This window comes from Spinacia oleracea, chromosome 3 (assembly GCF_020520425.1).
Source record: "Spinacia oleracea cultivar Varoflay chromosome 3, BTI_SOV_V1, whole genome shotgun sequence".
NCBI classification, from domain to species: Eukaryota; Viridiplantae; Streptophyta; class Magnoliopsida; order Caryophyllales; family Amaranthaceae; genus Spinacia; species Spinacia oleracea.
Genome location: NC_079489.1, coordinates 32051681 through 32062484, shown reverse-complemented (window position 1 = coordinate 32062484; position 10804 = coordinate 32051681). Strand labels below are relative to the sequence as shown.

At 37.0% G+C, this 10804-nt stretch overlaps 1 protein-coding gene across 1 annotated transcript; it reads right to left on the bottom strand.

Moving 5' to 3' along the window:
• Positions 1 to 6638: 6638 nt before the first annotated feature.
• LOC110798432 (putative H/ACA ribonucleoprotein complex subunit 1-like protein 1) lies at positions 6639 to 8751 on the bottom strand. Its single transcript, XM_022003609.2, has 4 exons — positions 8472 to 8751; positions 8225 to 8373; positions 8022 to 8137; positions 6639 to 7041 (listed from the first exon to the last, which is right to left on the bottom strand). Exons 1-4 carry the CDS (start codon positions 8629 to 8631, stop codon positions 6879 to 6881), a joined length of 588 nt encoding a protein of 195 aa, XP_021859301.1. The 5' UTR covers positions 8632 to 8751; the 3' UTR covers positions 6639 to 6878.
• Positions 8752 to 10804: the final 2053 nt, after the last annotated feature.

The window sequence follows — 10804 nt, the reverse complement described above, 5'->3', positions numbered from 1 at the left end:
ATTCTTAACATTTTGCACAAGATTGAGAGATGGTCAGCAAGTTACTCAGTTATGCAGGTAGAATTCAACTCATTAAATCAGTTCTCTTTGGGATACAATTGTATTGGTGTCAGATCTTTTTGATTCCGAAAAAAGTCCTGAAACTCATCCAAGCAGCTTGCAGGACCTTCCTTTGGACTGGAAGATCTGGTACTTCAAAGAAAGCTCTCGTAGCTTGGGAAACAATATGCCTCCCAAAATCTGCAGGGGGGTGGAATTTGACTTGTATTACAACCTGGAACAAAGCGGCTATCTGTAAGCTCCTTTGGAATATTCATATGAAGAAGGATAAAGCTTGGATAAGGTGGATTCACACCTATTATGTAAAGGGTAGAGATGTTTACCAACTTACAGTCCCAATGCAAGCTTCCTGGATAATCAAGAAAATCATTGGAGCTGTAAGTTACTTTGAGAATATACCTCAGGGTATGCAGATGTTAAAAGCTCACACCTTCTCTATTAGGAAAGCCTATAATATGTTGAGAGGATCTGTTAGTCATGTGCATTGGAGGAAGCTAATCTGTAACAATCCAGCTCCGCCCAAGTGCATTTTAATTGGTTGGTTAGCTGCCCATGGTACATGTGACAGACTTTTGAGATTGGGTGTGCATTGTGACCCAAATTGTGTTCTTTGCAATCAGGGTGCTGAAACAGGGAACCACCTGTTCTTTGAATGTTCTTTTGCATCGAATATATGGGAAGATATTTTGCGTTGGCTTGGGTATACAAGACTAGCTACAAGTTGGCAGGGGGGAATCCAGTTTGTCACCCAGATGAAAGGAAACTCAGCCAAGCAACATATGTATCGGATGGCCCTTCTCACTTCAGTATACTACATATGGAGGGAGAGGAATATGCGAAGATTCCAGAATACTTCTCTTGATGGCCCTAGTATTAGGCGACAGATTCAATTAGCTATATATATTAGGTGTTACATGAATAGGAAACTCCATGTTATGGGAGAGAGTTTGTATTAGCTTTTGAGTGCCTTGTAAGTTGAGGGACTTCCTAGATGGTCTCTCACTATCATGCTTACTCCTTGAGTTTGTTTTGGTTTGTTGTTTAGCCTTGTATTCTGTTCTCATCCTTTTGGTTAATAAAATTTAAATATTTACCAAAAATAAAAAATAAAAAATAAAAAATATTGATACTAACTACCTTGTAATGCTAAGATGTCTATGTATAGTACAATCAATTCTACCTTGCAAATTATATAACCTCAAAATTCAATTTAATATTAGAAATGTAATATTATGCTTGATATTTATCAATTAAGCACTAAAAATAAAAAAAAATCCTACCTTTTGTCGGATTTTCATATGTAGAATACTAATAATATATTTTTCAAATGACATAAATTAAACAATGCCGAAGTGTCTTTTATTTTATTATTTAATTGATATAATTATCGAGGTTATAATATTGTTACGCGCATGCCATTACTTCTTTTGTGGGGGAGGGGGGAGGGGTTTTATTTTTATTCTAGTTTTAATACTCCGTGTGAGTATTGTATGGTTTAATCATTTGTCTAAACTTTTCTATTGTAAAAATCAAAACAATATAATGTAAGTTAATTGTACACTAATAAATTTTGATTATGTTTTCTAAATACTTTTTCTAGCCAATTTATTTCAGCAGTTTTGAAGAATAGCTTGGAAATAGTCAATAATTATTTTTTTGTAATTTATATTTCCTTTTTAAAAAATATTTATTTTTATTTATTTATCAATATTGACTTAAATAGTCGGCCTCTTAATTATGGGGTGAGAATTATTCCCATAAGACTTGAATTTCTAATTCAATTAATTTGATTGATTTCTTAATTGACTTATTTCCTTAAATAACCAATGTATGAGAGGTGAGAATTGGAATTTTGAAGCTCTCACGTTTACCATATGTAGACACATAATTCGTGTCTCTCCTAAAGGGATGATGACGAAACTATTATCCTTGCTAGGTGGTTGTTACAACTCCGTGCGGAAGTCCCAATTGCTAAGATATATTCCAAAATCCAAAATCCAAAGTGCAATTCCCGAGCCTATTCCCATTCCGGAGCTCGGTACAAAATTCAATTTTCAAAAATCAAATTCAAAATACAAATACAAAATCACCTAATGGACCTCTCCATTGGTTTTACAAGGTCGTTTCCAGTGAAAATTCCATTAAGCAATCCAAAATCGGGCGCCGACCCATGAAATCGAGCATGCCGGGCCCCGTCCCATAAAACCAAGTCCAAAATACAAAACCCGACTACAAAAAAAGGAGTGTTTTTAGTCGCAAAATGCCTTAACCTCCAAGCAAAGTCATGTGCCAAAATCCGTACAAGTCTTACAAAGGCACAAAGCTACAAAACAAAGCAAAAGGACGGTGTCATCGTCCTTGTTCGGAGGTACCTGGGATACGTCACCTGTGGCAGGCGCTGGCCTTGCGCTAGGCGCTTACGTGTCTTGGCGTTTAGCCGCATAATCTCCTATTTAAACCCCTCATTTCACACAAATCAGGGGGACGAAAAATCAATACAACGTCGTAATTCTGTTTTTTTCCTCTCAAATTCCAATACAAAATTCAATCTTCAAACTTTCAATTCTCACTACAATTTTCTAAAATATCAAAGCAATTGGGAGTATAAATCAGAAAACTAACCTAATCCTAAATAGGTAAATCCAAATCCCTAATCAAATTATCATGATATTCTCTATTTTTCTACATTTCTAAATCCAATATTCAATTCCTATGATGTTTTCACTTGAGTACACACTCATGATAAACTAGGAAAAGTGTTCAAAAGTGAAATCTTTAGGAGGATTTCACTCTTGAAATTCCTCCTAAATGATTTTCTAAGCACATTTTCAATATCAATATGCAAGATTCAAGCTTTATTTTCGAAAACGATTAGTAAAGTGAGGAACTTTCATACTTGAAAGGTTTCCCGTTTACAACAATCATCATACAATTTTACAAAATACAAATCTTTTCAAAGTTCAAGGATGTATGGAAAAGTGCAAACCCTTTTTCAAACTAGAACCTATGAACATTCAACTTTCTATGTTCAAATACAAGTTCTACTTCCAATATTCAATGATGTTTAAGTGAGATCAACTTCTCCTTAAACTAGAATCAATTTCAAGTTACGGAGCATATTAAAGGTGAAGCCTTTTAATCATGAAAAGGTCTAATCTTTAATAACCAAGCCTCCTAATTTCAATATTCAAGTTCTATTTCAAGTTCTATTTCAATAATCAAAATCCATGATGCTTTATGATGAGCAACTCATCTAAAATTGAGATTTTTAGAGAATTGAATCCGTGTCGGACACACTTATTATTATGTAGTTGTTTGGCGTTCGGATCTCAAGTACAATAGTACAATTTCAATATCGCCATTTCAATTTTGCACTTTCAATACCGCAATTTGAATATCGCACTTTCAATATCGCACTTTCAATACCACACTTTCAATATCGCAATTTCAATACCTTACTTTCAATATCGCAATTTCAATAACGCACTTTCAGTATTGCACCTTTATTTCATATGCTTGCTATTTCAATTCCGCACCCTTTACTCACCTTTTTAAGGTGATGTGGTTTTGCACCTAAACGAGGTTGTACACATTTCAATAATTACTATTTGTGATGATGCTTTACATGTTTATTGCTTTCATCACCCCACATGATAAATACAACAATATACCAAAGGTTACATAACACTTAACAAAAATAATTTTTGGACAAACCGGCCTCAGGTTCCTTTAATTAACTTTAAAGCAAAGTGACCACGTACAAGTAGCAAATAAAATGTTCTAAATGCATGATCCAACCAACCTAATGCCATAATTAGGATTTCATGAAAACGATTCTTGTCTTGTGTTTGAAGCACTTTTAAAGTTTGCCAAAATAAGCGGTTTGTTCCCGTACCCGAATCTCACACATTCGGTTTCAAGATTCAATGCCTTATCCAAAAGAGTCACTTTTGGTCCGTCCAAACCGAACCCTTAAAATGTTTGGTGGCGACCCCTTCAAGTTCAAAATTTTAAAATCTGTAGGGAATCCTATATATATACAAAAGAAAAACCCCTACAATATGGGGACTCCACTGGGGATTTTCAAACTTCAAATTCGAGTACGCGAGCACCTTACGAGCAACCTGCCACTACTACGCTCAAGTGTTCAGTGCCAGCAGTAGCGCTGGGCGCAGCCTCTTGTGCTCCCATGGAGCCAGGGTGCTTGAAGTTGACAATGCGGTCCTAACCATCGGTCTTCTGTAATTCTAATTGTGCTCCCATTGCCTAGCCTTTTTTTCGGCCCCGCCTTCATCACTTCAATACTTCGTAGTATGCCTTTGGTGCTCCAAGTAGCTGGTGTTGGAGGTTCACAGTTCACTGCTTTTTCAAACCAATTGGAGCCATATTTGGCCTTGAATAGTCTGCTTGCCAGGAGGTTTGGTTTGGCGTACATTCTCCAAGCATGCCGGAAAAGAGTTGAGTGGTTTAGGTGGAATAAATTACGCATACCCAACCTTCCATTGTTCTTGTGTGCTCCTAATAGCTCTGTTTTTTGCCAGTAGACCGGTTTCTTGTCCATTGTGGTCGACCACCAGAAGCGTAACATGAGGGAGGAGATTTTTTTCAATACCACTTTTGGGATTTGGTATATTGCCATGATATGAGAGGCCATTGTTGCACTAATTGAGTTGATGAGGAGAAGCTCTTCGGGTTGAGACAAAGATAAGAATTTTAATGAGCTGAATTTTTACACTATTCTTTGGGTGAGCTCATTGTATGTTGTAGAAGAGCATCCATTGATCTCCATTGGGCAGCCTAGGTACGTGCAAAGGGAGTCATTTATCTTGATTCCGATTACTCTTCGAAGAATTTTCTGAATTTTTTTGTATGTTCTTGGAGAAGAGGACATAAAATTTTGTGGATGTTAACCACCTCCCCGGATATCCCACAAAATTCATCAGTTGCTTTTTTCATCTCTGCAAAATTCAGAATGTTAGCATTTAAAAAGAAGAGGGCATCATCTGTAAAGAAGACATGGTTAATCTGAGAAGCTTTATGAGAAATTTTTATCCCCCGTCTTTTTCCTTGTATTTGCAGCCTCGAAAGTTTCATGGAAAGTACTTCTATGCCCAAGATGAACAAGTAAGGGGGCAGGGATCTCCTTGTCGTAGTCCTGCTAGCTTGAGGAACAATTCTGTTAGTTGGCTCTCTGTTAACTAGTACTCCGTATTGAATAAAAAAATTGCGGTGACACATTGCATGAGCTATTGAATCCATTTTTCGGGAATTTCATTACTTCTAAGACCTTCTCGATGAATGTCCAACTGACCCGATCATAAGCCTTGTTAAGATCCATTTTGAATTATTTATTTATTTATTTTTTATGAAGAAAAGATACACATATCTTAAGGTCTCCCTATCTCAGGGAAAAACCAATAGATAAAGAGAAATAAAAAACATAAAAAAAAACTAAAAAAAAAACAAACTACATAGAAATAAATTAAAAAGAAAATAAACTAAAAATAACCAAGCTTCTCAAGGAAGCTCTTCATGCGGTGGTGTCGGCAACCATTCACCAAGCAAGACCAACAAAACGGAACAACTCGTTGGAGACGGGGCAACAGCGGCAACGATGAACCACCAACTGGGTCAAAGATCTATGATCTAGTCTTCAAGGCAGACCATCACTGAAGAGAGATCGGTCAAATAACGACACGGCAGGGCGGTGGAAGAAAACCACCTATCCACAGTCGGTGTTGGCAAAGGAAACCGACACCGAACAATCAATCAAGCGAAACCCAAAACACCGGAAACGGACACATGCAAACGGTCATGGGAGACGGGTACGGCGGCAACAACGACGGACCACCAACATATCAAGGGGTCATAGCTCTACACTTCACGGCAACAAGAGATCCACCACCGATGAAGAGAAGACGAAGACATAGAAAGAGGATCAAAAGTAGCCAGAATAAATGAACAGAGAAGTAAATCCAAGAAATTTGCATAAGGAAATTTCTTAAAGGCAAAGAAGAGAGGACTATAGGAATATGTGGGAGTTTTCTGAAGGGGTGGTGGCTGATGGGTAGTCTCTAGGGCGGTGGCTGATGGGTTTTGGGGCTAGGGTTTCTAGAGAGAAGGGAGAGCCCCTCTCTCTAGAATTTTTCTATACTTATTCGTAAGATCCATTTTGAATATTGCCGACATCTTGTTGCCTTTCTTCTTCCTAATGGAGTTCATCACTTCGTATGCTATCCATCAGTTGTCTGCAATTTTATACGAAGTATGATGCTATGGATACAATTGCTGGTTAGGGCATTGCAAATTTGCAATTAACCTGTGAGCTATATAAGGCAACTAAAAACAAAAAAACTTCCTAACATATACACCAGCCTCCTATAGGAGGATGCTATCGAAGCAGATCCTCCTCTACCTCTCTCCACGTTCTTGAAGATGTGAGCACTCTGGAAAATGAAAGGAGCATTAGTTCTTTCTCAATCGGGACTAGCATACCAACAATCTGCTGGAAATAATTTCTAGCTCACCCACATTATAGTCAAAAGCTTTTTTATGTTTTAATCGGGACCTCGTGAGAATTGTGTTATCATTGGAAAAGACATTCATTCTCCATTATAATCACAACATAACAGCAGTGGGCAAACGTACACATCACATTATATTTGAATGCAAAACAATGTGAATGCTACTAGAAAACAAGGGAATCCACTAAACCAAAATTCAACTACATATTAGCATTCAGTGCTTTTACTAAATACGGGTACCAAAATACAAGGACATGAAGGACAAATCCTGGAACTTTACCACAAGCAATAGTCCTAAAATCTTCCTCCTCTGCCTCCTCTAAAACCGCCACGGCCTCTTGGAGGACCTCTTCCACGGCTTGGGCCACCCCTTCCTCTAAAGCCACCCCCCCTGCCACCGGGACCACCCCTGCCTCTAAACCCACCACCACGACTAGCACCTCCTCTTGAAGCTCCCCTGGGAAAGTAATCAGAAATCAGACCAGTTTCTCATAAATGACATTGGAACAAGACAACATTCTCAAGTTGAATAACACATAAATAAAGACAATCATATACTACTATTCAGACATTAGCTGAAAAAAGCTGTGAGCCAAATTCAAGAAATCAAACATTTGCTAGTATTTTGGACCCAGAAAGTTTCACACCTCCATTTTACATGGATATCGAGAGAGAAACAAAGCATACATTTGTCTGAAGGCCCTGAACCTAGGGTCAGTTCCAACTCTACAAAAGAAGTGCAAGTCCTCTTGAATGCTAAAAACAACTCATCTATAAACCATCACACAATCAAACCACCTTTTGCTAACTAAATAGTAAGAAGAGAACACGTTTTCAGATAGCGCAGGCAAGAAGCCAACTTACCAAGGTTACTGAATGGTGTTAAAATTACAATCATATTGCAACACACAAGGCAAAATGTGGTCAACATAAAATATTTTCAGAGAAACTCAATTCCAAGTGACTTTGCCTTCAGAGATAAAAAGTAAATTACTCAAATTTTCTTTTTATAGATTGTTCATAAACTGTATATGTGAACTTATAAGCATTGATTACAATTGTAAATCCAACCCTACAAAAGAAGTGCAAGTCCTCTTGAATGCTTAAATCTTATTTCAACTTAGGCTGAGCTATTTTGTTTGAAACAAACCAAGATAGTACACATTTCTTCGGTTCTTCCAATGCATATTTCAATCCATATTACCAAGAAAACGTTGTCAGTCACAAACCAACAAATTACAACATCCATAGTCTGCTTATCCATGTAAACAAACACTAAGCACTGAAATAGGCCAAGCCGGGACAAATGTTATCACATCGTTTATACTATCCTAAGTCTCCCGCCTCAAATATGTGCACAAATTAGTCGCAAATGTCAATTAACAGTAATATCCAATATTCAACATTTATAAAGCACCACAAGATGGAAAAACATACTTAGGCTGTGGAAGAAATCTGGCCAAAGGCAACAGCTTTGCAGGGTCAATGTAGAATTTATCCCCAGGAGCATATGAAGTCGCAACAATTCCTTCCATCATTTTCACAGAAAAAAACTGCCAAACATTCAAACATTCACTTAGAAACAAAACATCAAATCAACAAACAAAAACCTAAATTCTAGAGAGAGAAATAAGCTTTACAGATTCGTTAATTGGGCCGAAAATTTCCTCAACTTTGCCAATTTGAGTCATGTTCTTCAGGTAAATAGGAGCATTAAAGTAGGGTATTTTCTCGTGTGTTAGCTTCGTCACTGCTTCTCCCTCACACGCATGAACAAACGTCGAAATTTCTGCTCTCAAACAAATTTAAACGACGAAATATCAACAAAAATTGTGCAGAACAAACAAAACGCAGGTGATAACAGAGATAGAGACAGGGAGGAATTACCGACGACTTCTGAGGGGGGGCCTTCATCGCGAAAACCGCCACGACCGCCGCCCCCACGACCAAACCCACCACGACCGCCGCCCCCACGACCTCCACGGTCGCCGCGTCCGAAACCGCCTCGAGCACCCCTGAAGCTACCGCCGCCTCTTGGAGGTCTCATTGTTGCTGTTGAGTATGATTCGAGGAGAGAGAAAAGAGAGTGGGGAATGGGGAATGGGAAATGGGGAATGGGAGGGCGTGAATTAGGGTTCAGGGTTTAAGGGAGGGAGGTAGATGGTATAGTAGGGAAATCTAGAAAATGGGGCTTTTATCGGGTTCAAGTGGTAAATCCGTATGTTGTTGGGTACTTGGGTCAAAAAGGGTTTGTCATATAGTTTATGGGCCCAAATTTGAGTTGCGACAAGGGCTGTCAAATTTGGTCATTCGCTCGGATTCGGATTCGGATTCGGATCCGGTATAAACGATAAGGGTCACGTCAAAGTTGGATAATGACTGGTCAATAGTGCTATTTGGGTCGGTATGATAACTTTTGTTTTGGATTCGAGTCGATTTCGGTTTATTAGATGACACGTGTCACCCTCATCTTTTTATTTTATTTTATTTTATTTTTAATTTTTCCTTTTGTCGTTTGTTATACGAAGTATTTTACAGCTTTAAACCATCTTCCACTTCATCTTCCTCATTCAACATCAATTCACCATTTAATTCAACATCTTCTATTTCATCTCCCTTTTTAACATTTAATATTTATTCACCATCTAATTCATAGAAGTATATTTTTTCAACTTTCAAATTTCACCTCTATATAAATCATAGTATATTTTCACTAAAATCACAATCCCTTAATAAAATTAGCACTTTAAAACATGGGTTAACAACCACTATATAATTGATCGTTCATTGAACGGGCTCAAAGGCTAGTTAGCAATTAATAATAAAATCAATATAATTTGCCACCATATCCTAAACCTTTGAAAAACGGGAGATGCCCTTTGAAACAGTAAAATGATCATCATGCACCTACAATCCTTCTTCAAAAAATTCAGAATTTCCTTACGAATAGTTTTTTACAAATTTACCCTTATGCATGTTGCAATTACGCTTTTACCCTCACTCTTCCTCTCTTTGCTCCAAAAGTTGCTTAATTGTAGTAGCAATTACTTCGAAGTGTCCCAATATTTTTTTCCTTCTTTACACTGAAACTTCATCCTAATAAATCATAATTAATTATGTAATTTTTCAAGAAGCATTTTACCAAATAAATTTATGTTAGACCTTTGCATTCTACTCCATTAATATTCACTATCTTCTTGAAAGCTAAATATCTAATAAATTGTGATTTTGTTAAAGAATTTATGTATTTATGCTTTATTACTTTGGGTTGTGTAGCAATAAGGTCTTTTTCTCGCTTTTATTTAAATCGGATGGATAACTTTATTTAATTGCAAAAGATTTCAAATAAATTTATTAATAGAGACATACATTTGGCATATTGTTTTTTTTATGTCCATTCTTGTTACATTACCAACCTTAAAAAGTGATTTATTTTAATGATAAAATAAACACTAAGAAACAAATGCAAGTAGTTATGAGATAGGGAGTAAGTAGTCATAGTACTACTTATTTGTTACATTTGTGCTATTAAAAGGTGCAAATTTCTTTAATCTGAAGGGGCCTTATAAATTTATTATGCGCAAGGACTCCAAAATGTTTGGGACGACCCTGAGGTTAGTCCTCTTTCTCAAATTTTGGGTTTGACTGGATTTATACATCTCAACAAAAAAATTACTACCTACGAAAATGACGGTGTAGTACGCGGTCAAGAAACACTAGTACATGTAAACATTCTTTTTATGAAAGATAAAGAGAATAATGCATTAGGAACCCCTCCGCACGAGAGTTTCTCCTAAATAATCACTAAAAAGAAGGGAAAGTAATTGCGGACTATTACAAGTTTCAATAACCATACCAAAGCTAATTAAGGGGCCAACATTTGCAATCCAATCTACATATATGTTACCTTCTCAGTAAATGTGCTTGATACTCTAGGCATCAAACTGATTGAGAAAAGTCTTATTGATATTGTTGATAATATTTTGTAGTATCCAAGGAGTGCTCCATGTTCCCAAAATTTGTGTTGATCATGAAGAGGTTGTCAATTTCAATATGTAGATTCTTTATTTGGAGTTTGAGTGCTTGTTGAAGGCCTTTATGAAGAACAAATTATTCTGCCATAAAAGCTTAAGTGGTACCCAGATTGTAGGTAACAGTTGAAGTCGCTATTCCATGATATCTCAGATGACAATACCAGCTGTTTCCGAATTAGAGTTGCA